Source organism: Periplaneta americana, chromosome 7 (assembly GCF_040183065.1).
Source record: "Periplaneta americana isolate PAMFEO1 chromosome 7, P.americana_PAMFEO1_priV1, whole genome shotgun sequence".
Lineage (NCBI taxonomy): Eukaryota > Metazoa > Arthropoda > Insecta > Blattodea > Blattidae > Periplaneta > Periplaneta americana.
In genome coordinates, this window is record NC_091123.1 from 41,582,719 (window position 1) to 41,600,097 (window position 17,379).

General features: G+C 36.6%; 1 protein-coding gene across 7 annotated transcripts in view; it reads right to left on the minus strand.

The window, feature by feature from the left end:
* Positions 1-17,379, minus strand: part of Msp300 (Muscle-specific protein 300 kDa) — a 1,097,375-nt gene that overhangs the window by 458,105 nt on the left and 621,891 nt on the right. For all 7 annotated transcript variants that reach the window (XM_069830616.1, XM_069830615.1, XM_069830612.1 and 4 more), the window contains one exon: positions 2,537-2,632. In XM_069830616.1, the coding sequence (XP_069686717.1) occupies positions 2,537-2,632 (96 nt within the window). The remainder of the gene's footprint in view (positions 1-2,536; positions 2,633-17,379) is intronic.

The window sequence follows — 17,379 nt, forward strand, 5'->3', positions numbered from 1 at the left end:
TGCATGAATTGTGGCCTTGCAGAGTGAAAGTGTTGTGGAATATTGGTAGAATGACGATGATAATAATGAGGGGAAACGGGAGGACCCCGAGAAAAGCCCCTGGCATTCTGTTTGTCCACCATAAATTTCTCCATGAGTCAGATGGGGATAGAACCCGGTCGCCACGGTGAAAAGTAGAGGGGCTAACCAATCGACCACGAACGAGTTACTTAACGAAAAAAGTACCAATACAATATTATTGAATCAGACTGCTTTTTAGCATCGTTCGCAGCATATGTACTTCTCACACTTCTGTAAGTGTTTATGTTGTGAAATGCCACTGCTTCCTTCTTGGTACATTTATTTTATATTCATACTGTGAAAATCATTTGAAGCTAAAGAAGGTGAAATGTGAAAAACAATTACAATAAAGACCAGCTATAAAAATTATACTTGGTGTGTCGAAGAGATACTCGTATAGACAAAGTTACGGCTTTTATTATAACAGACTCTGATCCACTTCATGAAAGTTCTGATGCATCTGAATTAGAAAACAGTGTAGAGGAAATGATGATAATTAGGGTTAGGATTTTGATGACCTATAAATCATGAAAAAATGTCCCAAAAACAATGCATTTATGAACTAAAAGTCTTTCAAAAATGCCCTTAAAATACCCTAAAGTTTATATTACATAATTGGCTTAGTATGAATATTAATATTTAAATTAAATTAAATTCTAGTATCAACATTCCCAACATTCAAGTTTATTTAATTTTACATAATTTTTCTAAGTATTACACATGGCCACTCTTATCCGGAACTAGCAGGTATAGAGGAGTCTATATTGAAGGGGTAGTTAGACTGAAGCATTGCGTGGGGGTGTACTACGTTAAAATGACAATATTTGTGTAGAAAAAAACGATTAAAATAATATACAATGTAATGGGTATTAATTGAAAAAAAATATGTAGAGAAAATATCAAAGGAAATAAATAATATTTTACATTAATATTGGGGATTTATGACCAAAATTAAATGAAGATACCCCAAAAATGGCCGAATAAAACAAAAAATGCTCTTATGAGTTGTAAGAGGTAAAAAATGCAATAAAATGCTGTAACAAATATGTTTTAAAACACTCAGTTTATCACATAACATATAAATACTAAAGCAGCAAAGTTTCTGACTTACTAGAAAAAAGATGCAATTTCATCGAAATCCTAGCCCTAATGATAATAAGCCCAATAATTGTTTTTTGTTTGTCTGAAGTTAATGCTCATAACGTAAAGCAGTAAAAATGTGCAAAGATTTATCGAAGACCACATGAAAATTAATTCCGTGATAATAACAGCGAATCTGTGTGATAACAAATAATTTTTATACATTACATATAGACAGAGTGTAACTCTTGCCCCTATTATTTTGAATGTATATAGTCCCGCACATTCATAGACAGTGCCGTAAATACGAATCTGTGCTTTTTGAGCAGGCGTGCGTATCACTTGTGGAGGAAGTTTATATCTACAACTAACTGTTCCCTTGTCTCTCAAAGTCACCAGTAGAGTAGGGGTAAAACGTCTGGATTGTATACACAGAGATTTTCCTATACGAAGGTCACCTGAGTTCCAATTGCACCCCGTAAAATGAAGTATTGCCTACATTCCAAAAAATAGGGGCAAGAGATACTCGTAGTCTCGTGACACTTTTTAAAAATTGAATGTCAGTCAAATCTTTGCCATTCGATCATAGCGCCAGACATCATTCTCGAAAGATTGCATCTTTTGCCTACTTTTGAGACATCGGTGAACTTCCTAGCAAGATGAGCGCCGTGACATTCAGTGAAAAAAAAAAAAACGTATCACGGAATTAGGAGTATCACGGAATTAGGAGTATCACGGAATTAGGCAACTTTACCCTATTAGTTTCGCATCATATTAAGAAAAGTTTATTCTTAGATAGTGTTAAGTAATTCTATAATATTAGTGCTATGTTGTTAGTAAAAGTTTGTGTAATGCTTGGTTGAAATATGATTTTCTGCCTTGGTACAATTTTATTGTAGGCCCTACTGGTTTTACATTGAATTGTGCGTTATACTTTGAATCACTTTTTTATTTTGGACATATTCAAGTATTTATAAAAAGTTTCCTGCACTGAAATAAGAATATGGTCATGTACCATGCAACACTAATTACAGACACACTTTATGCTTGGTAGAATAAAATCATTTGATCTCATACAAAACTATTTGAAACTTCGACAGTAGATTATTTTACTTTCATGAATTATTAATTAGTTTACGTTCTGGGCTGCTTCTGCAGAAAAAAATTAAGTTTTATGTAATCGGAAAGCAGAAAGAAAACTGTATATAGACGTTAAGCTTATCTAATGTAGATCTACAGAAAATGGAAATTAAAATGACACAACTGAAAATAATTTATGTGATTTGAAAACAATGTTCACATTGCTTAATGCCAGTTATAATTTCCTCACAGCAACACAGAAAAATTAAGCAGTAACTGGCATACTGAGAATTAGCGATTTATTGATTATACTCACCAATTTTTCACCTGACAAGACTTCGAGCAAGGCAAGCAATTTTGTTCCATCCTTCAAGTCATCGATCAAGTCATCTATCCGAAGCGGTGGAACTCGCTGTAAAGAAAAGAAGAAAACTATCAGTCGTACAGTCATATTATAGTCTATTATTCAAATACAGTGCGAGAAATGAAGCACCAATTCAGCCAGCATGGATAATCTTTGTTCTTGTGATTATCTAAGACGTTACAGACATTCAAAATCGAATTATCAAGTTAGTAGAGAAATATTTTCTTCGGGATTCGTATCACTGTTCATCCCATGCCATGTTTCATGCGCGACGAACCGGTTCTGAGCCCACACCACTTGAGGATGGGTTAAGGATGAACGAGTTGTTTAGATAGTGCAAACAATAAATCATTGCGATGGTCACACAGATCGGCTTCACGATCTAATCCTATGACATCTCTATAGTGAATAGTATGGATATGGATGTTTTATAATGGCGCTCTAACTGGAATTTTGTAACAATGATAATAAGTCTTTCATAAACTAAAGGCTGTACCCCATTTTTTACCTTCGAAAAAAAAAACACTTTCCTACAGATGATTCAATAGAAATTTGAGCATCGTTTAACATTACTCTTGCCAGTGTTACTGTAACGTATTTTAGTTTGCTTTTCTAAGTCCTGCGATCGATGTTTGTAGATCACCGACTTCAGCGAGACAAGAAAGTTAAGAGCGCCTAGTGGTTAGGCAGTGCTCAGAACAATGCACACGAGTGGAAGCTCTGAAGACAAGTGGTTAAAATAATCACGGACGCCCATCAGGTCTGGATTCTCCTCTACGCAAATGTTTATACAGTGTGTTCCTATAATTTCCCATAATTTGAATTAAGTCTCGAATTTCTAGTTCAAGAGATACAATCTTAAAATTCTAAAAAGTTAAGACTGTTTCAGTAATACGGGATTGAAACTTGGACATTACGAAAAGGAGACTGGAATAAAATTCAACCAGCTAAATTGAAATTTCTGAGAACCATTAAGGATGTTCCAAATTAGATAAAATTATAAATTATATTCGTAACGAGCTTGATATCTTTTCCCTTCATAAAAAAAATCTCACCGATTATAGAGACGGATGGAACTCGCACGTAGGATGTCAACATCTCGCATTGCAGGACAAACTTATGAATACAAAACAGCAGAAAGACGAAACCTTGGATGACCAACGAAAAATAGAAAGAATTCAGCAGCTATAATATAGGCCGGAGCAAGAGATTGTCTTATGCCATAAAGTGATGATGATGATGATGATGATGATGATGATTGATGATGGTGGTGGTGAGAAATTTCTAGTCGATTTCTTATATCGATTTTATCCGATCTAAACTATCGTATAGGCAGCTAAGATTATTATTATCGTTAGGAACCTCAAACCTGAAGAGTGGATTTTGATTTAAACTTTTGGGGGTTCAATTTATCATGTTGTGAAGACATACGTTCTCTAAAATAATATGTAATTTTCGTTTCCAGATAAAATTTCAACAAGCCACATAATAAGTATGTACAATACAAATTATGAAAAATAGCCTTATAGCTAACCTTCTTAAGAAACACAAAAGAAAAATCCGTTTACAATAGTGTGAAGAACTAAAAACCAAGATAACAATGGTAATAATATTCAGATGACAGAATGATAGAGAAGTTTACAATGCAGGTCAGAGAAGGCAATGATTATGGTGGTGATTTACATTATTATTATTATTATTATTATTATTATTATTATTTTGGTGGGTTATTTTACGACGCTGTATCAACATCTCAGGTTAGTTAGCGTCTGAATGAAATGGAGGTGATAATGGCAATGAAATGAATCTGGAATCCAGCACCGATATTACCCAGCATTTGTTCATATTGGATTGAGGAAAAACAGGGAAAAATCTCAATCAGGTAACTTGCCCCGACCGGGATTAGAACTCGGGCCACCTGGTTTCGCAGTCAGAGGCGCTAACCATTATTCTACAGGTATAGACATCATTATCATTATTATTATTATTATTATTATTATTATTATTATTATTATTATTATTTGGAAAATGGCGGTAGTATGTGGTAGGCCTAGTGATGATTTTTGTGGTAGTGATTGTAACGGCGATGTGATGGTTGTTATGGCGGTAGTGCAAAGATGACAATGCCGATTGTTATTACTTACTACGATATTATGGAGATATGTACAATATGATATTAAATGTTTTAATAAAATATGTACCAACTGCAAGTTGCGCTTGGAATCCAAGAACATAGACATTTGTATCTGATCACATCTCCTAACAAGGGGAATACTAGATTAGCTGTCAACATTCATTACTGTACTTCCAAAGCATAACCACAACTTAGTAAACAGGCTAAATTGCTTTTATAATTATGTCTTACATGAACGCCGTCAATGAATTGTGACAGGTAGTCATTAAAGTACTTAAAATAGCACGTAAGTGCATTATGTGTATTATTAGAAACTGCAAGCTGTATCTTTTTAATGAAGGTTCAAAAGAAGATCTGAGAGAGAAGACATCTGTTGACTAGGGAAAGGAACTCAGAATGTTGACAGTCTGCAGAGCGTGAACTGCCTACATGTTTAGTTTATGAACATAGTCCTATTTCCAGCTTTGTAAATGTGACGTCTAATTATATGGCTCACTCACTGTAGTAAAAATATAGCTACAGGTGTGATTGCCATAGGCACTTCCCCACTCTCTAAATCAGAGTTTATTTTGGCTATAACACCCGAAACATTGAAACATTTTCACACACACAGCCGCAACGTTTTGTTATCTCTGTTTGTCTCTCTCTTTCCGTATATTATTATTATTATTATTATTATTATTATTATTATTATTATTATTATTATTATTATTATTATTATCATTATTCGGTTTTCTCCAGAGTAAAGGTTGATAGTCATACCTAAAGGAGGCACTTTTGCCGAGTGCAGTATTTCGCGGGATATGTGGCAGGCCTGTTGCGGGAAATGATAGGATGTTAAATGAGAAGTGATAGTAAAGGGTTAATTGGGATTAGGAAGGAGTCGTGGTCCTTGTCATTGGTAATATCCAGCATTCGCGTGGAGGAATTTGGAAAAGCACGAGAATCCGAAGCCAGGATAGCTGGCCCCTGGGATCGAACCGCGGACATCGCTGCCATTGCTAGTACTTTAGTATTAAGCCCTATAAGTCTATATAGTACTTTATGGTAAAAGGTAAAGGTAAAGGTAAAGGTATCCCCGTAACATGCCATGAAGGCACTTGGGGGGGCATGGAGGTAGAGCCCCATGCTTTCCATGACCTCAGCACTAGAATGAGGTGGTGTGGTCGACACCACGCTCTGGCCGCCTTTAACCCCCGGGAAAGACCCGGTACTCAATTTTATAGGAGGCTGAGTGAATCTCGGGGCCGTTCTGAAAGTTTGGAAACGAGAAAAAATCCTGTCATCCCCTTCCAGTCCGTAGCCAGCTGCTCTACCAACTGAGCTACCCATGAACATTTTTAATACGCTAGTACTTTTTTATGAAAATCTAGTACTTTTACGGACACACCAGGAATTTGTGAAATTTTGTAACTGTCTTTGAAATGAAAAATGCTTTAGGTGAATAGCCTACATGTTCCAAATTCAACAAAATTTGTGAAGACAATGCTGTGTCTCCCACAATCTTCTGCAACAACAGAGCGTGTGTTTTCCGCTGTTACTATAAACAAAAATAAATTGAGGAACAAATTCCAAATTCATATCATATCATATCATATCATATATATCATATCATATATCATAACATATCATATCATATATCATATCATATCATATCATATCATATCATATCATATCATATCATATCATATCATATCATATCATATAGAACAATACTGACAGATTAGAAGCAGGACACTCACCATCGAAGAAATGAATAATTGCACAGACATCGATAAATAAGACACATCGAATAGACAGTAAGTAGACCTATCAAGTTAAAATGAAGACCATAACATCCGGGCCTATCTTCGAGCGATCGCTCACAACCACGTAGGACATTAATTTGTTCTAAATTTTAACCCTTCGTTACTCGCGTTAAATTCCGTAACGCCAGTACTCACCTGGATTACAATGGTAATCCACATTTGTTTTTGTTTACAGACAAGGTTTAAACATTGGAATTAGATTTAAATGTTAAGAAATATATTGTTTTCAGTTATTACAGTAATAAGAATAGATATGGTACGCATAACGGAACGTATTAAATATAAATATTAATAATGAAATGGATAGTACACAAATTGCATTCAAGTGACATGTTTGCATAATATTTCAACACTGGTCGTGTCTTTGAGTCATAATTTATTGTTGCATCATAGTTATGAGTTAGTTCACTGTCATCATAATTATGTAGGTTATCTAGCATTGTTGCTCACTCGATGTTTGAAGGTCATCTGAACTCTTGATCTCTCTTAATCTCTCCCACGGGAAACGCAAGTTCACTACTGCTGACCTTACTTACGTCATATTTGATAACCGAATACCTCACTCAGGGGTGTAGCAATGAAAAAATTCAGGGATGTAACAATCATTCTCACTTCACTTGTAATATTTTACAGATGTTTTTGTGTATTGTAAGAAGGATATTGATGCACTTTCATGTTTATGTTTGCATTTCACACTTTACACACGTGAGTCTAATCTACATCTGATTCAATTATCTGAGTAGGCCTATGCATTTCTTCTACACAGTTCAAACAAATTACATCTGAATGAGTAGGACAAATTCTCTTCAAGCACTGGAAACAAGATTGTCTTGTGCTCTTGTTTCTTGTTCTACCACACATGTAGCACCTACCAATACCTTCTGGCCGTGTTCCTTCTTCTTGACCTGTTTGTGGAATGCCTAACAGTTGCTCTCCTCTTCTCTTTATTTCTCTTGGAATTGTCTGTTGGGTGATACGCTCGGAAATTAGTGGCTTCATTAGGTCCAGAGCAAGGGTTTTTAGGAAGTTTTTCCGTAGAATTTTTTGTTTGTTTGCAGAATAAACAACAAGAGCATTGACACCTGCTATGTTCAGTAAGTCAAAGAAAATAGTCAGAGGCCAGCGGCGTGAATTTCTGCTTACATCATAGGCTGAGCATAACTGGTCCAGGACATCCACAGCACATTTAGTTCTATTATAAAAAGATATTATTTCAGGCTTCTGGCTTCCTCCTGTTTCCTCATCCATTGCCTTATCATAATGCATGGTTGATAATGCTAACACTGTTTTGTTTTTCTTCGGTACATACGAAATAATTGTGCAGTTTTCATTGAATCCAAACAATGTACTGTTAACTTCCCTGTCTTGAGTAGTTGTGAAATGAGGAGGGATTTCTCTTTTGTTTTTTTTCAAGGTTCCTACAAGTGTAATTTTGTCATTTTCTAGAAGATCTAAACACAGAGGTATGCTCGTGAACCAGTTATCGGTGGTCACATTTCTTCCTGTTCCTTTGATGGGATGAACCAGCCTCTTCACCACTGCATGTGCACTGTTACTTTGGTGAAATGGACCATCTGGTTGAATACCAGCATAAATTTCCAAGTTATGAGTGTAATATGTTTTCACATCCACCATAGCAAAAATTTTGATCCCATATTTTGCTGGTTTAGTAGGTATATACACTTTCATGGGACATCGTCCTCTGAATGCAACCAACTGCTCGTCTATAGTTACATATTCGCTTGGAATGTAGCACCTTTGTGAATTCTGAACAAATAACTCGAACACTTCACGTACAGCAGCCAGTTTATCAATTTCTTTCCTTTCCTGCCTGTCATGAATGTTATCAAAGCGTAGACATCGTAACAAAAATTGGAATCTATTGTAGGTCATAGTCAGGTAAATTGACTCTATACCTGTGCCATTTTTATCCCATAGTTCTCTTACGTTCAGTCTTCCCGATTTCAAAGCACCAGCAAGATACAAAATACCTAAGAGTGCTCGAATTTCAACGTCATTTGTTAATTTGCAATCTCTGTCACGTCCGTAATTACGCTTCACTTTTTCAATATAAATATTAGTACACCTTACTATTACATTGATTATTGTCTGATCAATAAAGCAGTCAAAACACTCTGTGTGTGTCCGCGCATTTTTTGCAGCTCTTTTAGGGCCCGGTAAATGAATCACTATATTTTGTGCTCTTCTTCTCCCTCGTAGAGATACTGGTTCTTCCTGCCAAATTGTAGTGTTGTCTCTTCCCGTATAGCAGTTTCCATCATTTATAGACATTAGTCTTTCATCACCATCACCATAATCATCCTCCTCCTCCTCATTGTCTTGTTCTGAATTAGAATCGTGAACTTCATTCAAAAGATCTTCTTTGTTGCTTTCATCATCACTTTCATTTTCAATGCCAACATCCAGATCTTCATCTAGCCACTTGCAAATATTGCTTGTATTTTCCGTGCCCATTGGAGCCAACTACAAAGAGGATGGAACAATATCACACACTTTTTTCATAAAGTTCCTGCATTGCATCACTCATAACCATATAAAAACTATTTCACTTACCTGAGTAAGAAACTGACGTCAGTACTCGCGTGGATTACAATGGTAATCCACTCGGAAAAACTGCGTATAACTTGATAAAACTCCGTATAACTTTCCAAAGCGTTGCGACAAATACGTCTAAACACCAGTAATGCCTCACTTAGACTGTGACGAGAAATTGCATTGACGCTCAGCTACGCAGTGCTGCAGGCGGTGACGTAATACAGGATTAAATATCAGTGGATTACTATTGTAATCCACGCGAGTACTGAAGGGTTAATACAAGTAGTGTCCATGATATCCAACTCTGGTTTCTGAGTTGTAAATGTCGACGTACTCGAAAATTGCACCCAAACCCATCCTCTAACCAACCGCGAGAACGGTCTCTTCTGGAAGGACGACGGTTCGAAAAGGATCTCTACGGTGAAATTCTTAACCACAGAGTGAGATCATTTCTACCCACACAGTAACAGCGTTTGCTCGCGGCATAGTCCCAGATGCATAATTGGGGCTTGGAATTGCAGTGTGCAGTCGAGTATAGAGGGCAGCCTACTCAGTAGGCGGAGACGAAGAAAGAAAGTTACTTCTCGAACAATGGCTGCAACAATCAACGGGCAATGGCGCTCGCGTTACCGCTTCAACCTAGTAGTTAGGAAAATAAAAACTGCCGACAGTTTCTATTACTTATTTTCGCGCTTGTTGAGTGTCTGCGCTTGTTGAGTGTCTGTCTACTACAGCATACCTCATTCGTCTGCTTGAATAGAAGTTGTGTCCTACTATCACATGTTGATGTCTTAAAAAAACAGGTCTAACAAACACGTGCAGGATGTAGGTACTAAGTTCCATCTAACATGAAACAATATATTTAAAAAAAAATAATAATAATAATAATAATAATAATAATAATAATAATAATAATAATAATAATAATAATAATAATAATATAATAATAGGCCTAATAATAATATAATAATAATAGTAGACTAATAATAATAATAATAATACAGCAAAACCTCGCTAATCCGGACTAACTGCGGAAATAAGTTGACCGGTTTAACGAAAGTCCGGATTAATTTAAATATCTAAAAGAACAGTAGAAAGTGCATTAAAACTACATTTATAGCAACAAAACACGTTTATTATGGTGTATTTAAAGGGCATAGGCCTAAATACACTATACAATACAGTAAAATGTAAAGCAACACATATAATGCAGCACTACGTAATACCCATAATTATGATGATGTGCCCGACGGACCTGGCTCTTCCTCACTCGAAACTTTAATCTAAACTTGATGGATTTTCTTTATTTTTAATACTGTACTATATGTGTAATTTTGTAATTATTGCAATTCCATAGTTCTGATGTATAAAAATAAGGCTTGAAACAAAGTTCTTTAATTTTTACAAACTCATTGTTTTTTTTCTGTCCGGATTAAGCGAAGTCCGGCTTATTGGGGTCCGGTCTACGGATCTAACGTCATGAGCAAGCAGATGGTGTGTTGCTCCACAATGTTGTCTGTGATGATGGTAGGCCTCCCACTGCGTTCCTCGTCATGCACATTTTGGCGTCCTGCTGAAAATTGTCTAAAGCAGAAACGCACCATCTGCTTGTCCATAGACCTGGCACAGCTGACGATCAATTCCAATCGGCGATATGCCCTGTACATTCAAAAACTTTATCACTGACCGCACTTCACACTCGGCGGGAGCTGGAATAGGAGCGTCCATCTTCAACCAATGCAACGAAGCTACTGAGAGCACTCGGGAAGTTCCGCTAGCGCATGCGCCATGCTAGGACATTACTCTATCACTACACGCAGTCGCTTCGCGCAACATATGGTTTGCTAGCTGTGGGACGAGTAGGAAAGTTACTTTATGGACGCGCCTCGTAGAAGTTAACTCTTCATCAAGCCAAAGAAAGGCTTTGAAAAACTGGAGAAAAGTGTCACAGATCGTCCCTCTTCATTGAAGAAGAAGATCAATAACCTGTCATACACTACAATGATAAAATGAGGCAAAATCAACAAGTTAAGGAATTGTTTAATAATGAAAAAATTAAAGAAAAAAGTATACATAATTATACAGTAGAACTTGGTTATAGCGACCTCGTTTTGTGCGACACCTCGCCTATAACGTCAAATATTCTGTGGTCCCAACTAATTCCCCATAATACATATGCTTTCCTACCTTGCTTAATACGACAAACGCATATGGGTCTACCTCGCATATAACGTCATTTTCAGCCTTAGTTTGGAATAAGATTTTCTAAGAACCAAAGTATTTTAAGAAATATTTTGTTGAAATCTGATCCTGACAAATTCTTTACAGTCTCCTTCTGTCATAGACCTCTGGAATGCAGGCGGATTCCCCATCCCATTGTAACCTGCCCGAATTAATGCGGTATTAGATCAGTTTCGACAGAAGTTTTGACTAAATGCACGCCTTTTAACGCAATATGGCCATTAAAAGAAGTGAGTGACGCTTTAGAAGTCATTAGAATTATGAACATGTTCCATGAAGCTAGTGGAGGGAGCAGTGAAATTGCAACTGAAATAATGAACAGAGAACGTAATTTAACCCTAGAAAGTGTGTATTGGGCAAGTAGAAGACAACAGAGTAGAATATCTGATTACTTCACTTCTAAGTAAAGTAGTTTGGTGAGTACTGAACAAACTGTTTTAATACAGAATACTGTATTTATAATTGTAGGCCTACGTGTATTTTATTATGTTCATTTTAGGCTTAAAAGTCAATACATAAATCTAAAATAAGTATAATTGAGTTTGCTATTTTTCATTTTCCACCTCACTAGATTGATAATGTGAATCTCGGTTACTACGAGACTCGTTTATAACAACATAATTTTTAAGGTCCCATGGATGTCGTTATAACCAAGTTCTACTGTATCAGCAAAATTATACAACTAAGCAAAATCAATAAGCTGAAAGAATTGCTTCATAAATTGCAAGAACATTTGAAAAATTTTACGAACGCCAAAAAACACTTTTTCAAGCATTATAAGTAGGCCTAGTTGCTTCGTGCAATGAGAAAATAAAATGCTAAAGGAGAACGATTTCTTGACTCCGTTTCAGTTTCTTTCTTGACATACGACGCATATGAAGGGAGAATGAGATCTGGACGTGTTCATCTGCCAGTTGGCGAAGAAGTGAAACAATTTGGTGTGCAAATTACACTTTTCCTGACAGTTGAGCATGCAATTGCGAGTCTTAGCAACGGACACTAAATATGCTCGTGGGCTCAAGTTACGCATCATGTATCTCCTCTTTTTTGCATATCGAGTCCGGCGAAAATTAAAGATTTACTAAACTTCGGTATGGAAATTCACCTCCGTTTCTATGCTTACTAATCATCTATAGATCCGCAGATAAGTTATGCTCGGATCGCTTTAAAAACAAATGAGGCATACAGTATCTTATTATACTCATATTATATTACGATTATTCATGGCGCCCTATATGGATGTAAGAGGCAACAACTTTTAAGTTAATGTTTCTGTAAAGTTCATGTCTTATGCTGGTTATGATTACGCGTAGTCTATTTTAAAAGAGTATGAGTGAGCCGTAGTTTCGTTTTGAGAGTGTGTGGAAAATAAATTTCGTAACATTTGTGTGGAATCTGTATAAACAAATTGTCTTGTTTTACAACTACCCTATCGACTAAAGTGATAGTACACTAATACATTAGCATATGAAAACAAAATGTTTAGAAAGAAATTACACAAAAATGAGTTTTTGTAGATCTCGTATGTGTAATGATAAAGGTTTAACTTGGAAGCCATTCAACGTTACCGTGCTAGTTCAGCGAAATCGGGATTGTCATTTTTAGTCAGTTATTTACTGACGCTGTATCAACTACTAGGTTTAGCGTCGATAGAATTGGTGATAGTAAGATTATATATGGCGAGATGAGGCAGAAGATTCGCCATTGATTAGCTGATATTCGTCTTTCTGTTGGGAAGAACCTCGAAAAAAAAAACACAACCGGGTAAACAGCCTAAGCGGGATTTGAACCCACGTCAAAGTGCAGCCCCGAATAAGTAGGCAAACGAGCTACCGCCTATGTCAGTGGCTGAGTTAGTTGTTAATAGAGTATCTAAGAATAAATAGTGCATACATTTTATCTTTCCACGCTCGCGGAAAATGCAAGCGGCAGTGCACAGAGCAGCTGCCTATACGCGGTCCGTACTGAGCGCTCTGTTATGAGTCAAGAATACGCGAGATAAACCGTAGAACAGGCTGCTATTTACAATTTGAAATTATAAAAACGCTGAAAAATGCTTACATTTTCAAAGATGATGTTGAACGTGTAGGAAGGTAGAATAACTTATATGCACTTGGCCTATATTATATAGGCTATCATCTGCATTTTATGTAATTTTATTCCTCTTACCGCACCGATAATGTATTTTAAGTCTCTGAAATTTCACGTAGCTTATATAAAAAAAAATAAAATAAATTCGATTACAGTAAATTTAATTAGATACAATAAAACAAAACAACTCCTTCATTCTCTATCTTCCCGATAAAAATATCACGTCAAAATACGTTTCATGTTATTCCACACAGTTAAGGGCTGATAATGTAATGTAAGGTCTCTAAAATTTCATGTTACACAAAAATAAAATAAAATATAATGAAGTGTAATAAAGTTAATAAAAGTGTGTGTGTGTGTGTGTGTGTATCCAATGCCTACCCACTTCACTTACGTGATTCGGATTCTGCATATTGCGGATAGATGGCAAGACTGTGACCCATTTTCAAGTTGCACACCACTTCGGCGGACCACTCTATTTTGATGTGTATCTGTGTGGAGAGTTATGTCGTATACTAGGTGAATATATGTGTAAGTGTAGTGTAGAGAATGGGTGAGTACGATGGTTAAGATGAGGAGGAGAGAAGGGAAAACCCGGTACCGGCACGAAGCCTACTTCTATCGAATAGCGCCAAGGGGGCACTCGGGCTTAATGTCCCTACTCGGCGGACGAATCACTATCAACAGTGACATATACCTTCTCTTCATATGCACTGCGGAGAGATTTGGAATTTAACCCAGGCATATTGGTGCACAATCTAGGGATTAGAAGTTGTGCACCGCCACCTCTCCTAGTCCCGATGTAGAAATGCCGGGAATAGATCCCGATCCGGCTAGTGTGAAGCAGAGCTAGGAAGTTGGTACCGAAACTGTTAAGTTGTGTCAGCTTGGACTATATCTCTACCGAATGAAAAGTAGTAGCGCAGCTTTCAATGTCAATGAACCAGAACGACAAACATGTACAGCCGGGTGGTAATCAAACTTGTGCTCCAATCGTCCACGGCCTTAAACAAGAAAACAATAAACGAACAATATAAAAAACAATAATTTGTAATTATAAACTTCGCAACTCCCAATCTAAAATAATTTACACATACATACAGTATGTACAATTATAATTCTAGCCTCATTATAACAAATAACAATGAACATTTTCACTTTATCAAAAGAAATACTCTTTTTATGTTCAGAAAAAAAAAAACAATATATGCACACTATAAATATTCGTTCTACGTCACAAGACGTTAGTGCAAGAAATCTGAAATAGTATATCTTACTATCAGGTGAACAACAACTTTGTGAATCTAATAGCGTATCTCATATGTGGCACATAATATTAAACCCATAATTGTTTTCAAAAAAGTTTTTCATTTCTATTATGACAGCTAGGAAGTTCGCATCGTAATTCTGATGTTGAATAAACTTGGACTGTAACGAAACCGAATGCATAGTAGCACAGCAGCACGAGACGTCAACAGACCAGCAAAACAAACAAGTATTGACGGCTGGTAAATAAACTTGTCTTTCAACCAAAATTTAACGAAGAATAATCCGGGAAAAAATAAACGTGTTACACACTCCTGTTTGTATAATTAATTAATAACAGATACGTTTTCTTTTTTTGGAATTATGAGTAATAATAATATTATGTAAATAACAGACTAGCTCACTTTGTTAAAAACCTAAGCTATTAATATAAATTACAGAGCTCCACAGCGCATCATCTGTAGTGAGCGGGAGCAGGGCGAGGCGAGAGTGACATCTATACTCCTCGCTGTACTCAATTAAAATTTACTGTTTTGGTACGAACCTCCTAGTCTGGAGGCAGACGCGCTTCCACAAAGATAACTCGGCGGGCAAATCAATAAAAGTAAAATTAATTAAAACAATATTGAGTAAAAAAGATTACAGAAAAATAAATATTACAAATCATGAGCTCCTCGGTCTTCGAATGTTGCCGACGTGATTGATGTTCAGGCAGACATCTTGCCTTACATCGTTATCGTAAGGTGTATTAATTTCCTTCCGGCATTCGGTAATTGTTAATTTCGTCATGGATACAAATTAGGCAGGTGAAACGTGCGCCGCGTTGCTGTTCGTTACATTGCATAACAAAACTTGGTAGGCAGTCTACCTAATTACCAAACGCCGTCACGCACTTTGCAATGGCTTGCTTCTCTTCGCCCAAACTTTGAAAAACCGTTTAAAGAGGAAAGTAGTATCCAAGATTCATTTCTTCCCCGTAAAAGTCATTATGCAGTAATATAGGTAGGTTAATTCTGTTGCTATAAACTTTAAGACACGCAAGACCGAACTTCGCAATTTTTGTGCCACAATTTCAGTGGCGGATTCTGTTATTGTACGTATGATATGTAGATGATTACAAGGTACAGAAGATATAGAGGAGCTTAGAGGAACATCAATTTTTATTTATTCATTAAAGACATCAGCTCAAAGCATTTGAGTGACCACAAGGGTCCTGAATACAATAAATGAGTAGTTTAATATCAAAGACGGACATCTGTCGTCTCCATAGTTTTGATCTACACGCACTTTTTTGTTTCACAGTGTTTTTTGTAATATTTTAACACAATTTATTTTGTAAATGTAGTGTTAGAGTTTGCTAGAGTTTCATAAGGTTTCGCCATAACTGAAAAGAGCATGAAAAATTGTATAAGAATCCACATCTCTCTAAATTTCGATCTGATGGTCAGATGTCCGCCTTTGATATTAAGCTACTCAAATATGAATGTGGTTTGAAACATTAAAGAAAAAAGAAAGTTAATTGTTGAAGACAAATATAAGAGGATTAACTGAAATAGAGATAATGATGTAATATTTGAAGAGAATAATTGATAATATTTATAAGGACAGACATTACATAATCAAAAGGAATGTGAAGTTCCTTAAGATAATTCCATGTAATAGAACCTCTACTGCCAAACAGCAAACCAATGACAGACCTTTGTTTAGGAGGAACGTTGTACTTTTGAGAAAGATACGGCAGACAAAGTTCATATATAGACTTCTTCTCAATATCAACTTCGGTGGCCTGATTTAGGTTCCTTTCGAAACGGATAGTAGGGTCAAGAACAAGAGCCCGTTTTAAGCGTCCGTTAATAGCAATAATGTCTGCCCGTCTGAAAGAACCATCTGATAATATACAAAGTACTTCCTCATGAATCTCCCAATTTAAAGTTTTTAACGATGTCGCCAAAGCATGTCGTATACGATGATGTCTAGCATTGATCAGCAGCTCGCCTTTAGGGCATTGTCCAAGCACGTGTCCAAGTGTTTCAAGCTCACTACAGTCTGGATGATGGCAGCGGATTGTGCTTAGAGTTCTGCCCGGTATTGTGCGAACCGCCGAAATATTGCTTGACATTTTTTAAACATTGATCCACTCTGAGAAAGATAGGCCCTTTCGATTGCTTACCCATGAGTTAGCCTTGCGGAGATCACTATAAACAATAACCCCTTTACCACGCAAGGTATGGTTTGTCCAAGTTCAGCCTAAGGAAGTTTTTTTGTGCACCCATGATGTTATGAGTTACATGCCGACAGCGCTTTTCGGTTAAGTCAACCCCACCATCCATAATACTACGCATTCCTGCCCAGTCTTCAAATTCGTATACAGTACCTCTGAAAATGATCTGATGTATCTCATATACCTATATATGAGTCACCTTACCTCCGTCAGGCAGGCACGAACCTGAGTGGCTTGGTGACTCTTGAAGGCCAACAAATTTTTGAGTCGTCTAGAACAGCGTTTCTCAACCTTTTCATGACGATGAGACACTTCTTTTCCTCACATTACTTTAGTGCGATCCTCTGGCCTAAGGTGGCATACTAACGTAGGCTACTTTTAAAAATAAAGTATATAAAAATAACCCACATATCCTGGAAGAAACGTAGAAAAGCATCTGAGAAAACACATCGTTTCCATTTCTCAAAAGGCAGCGAGT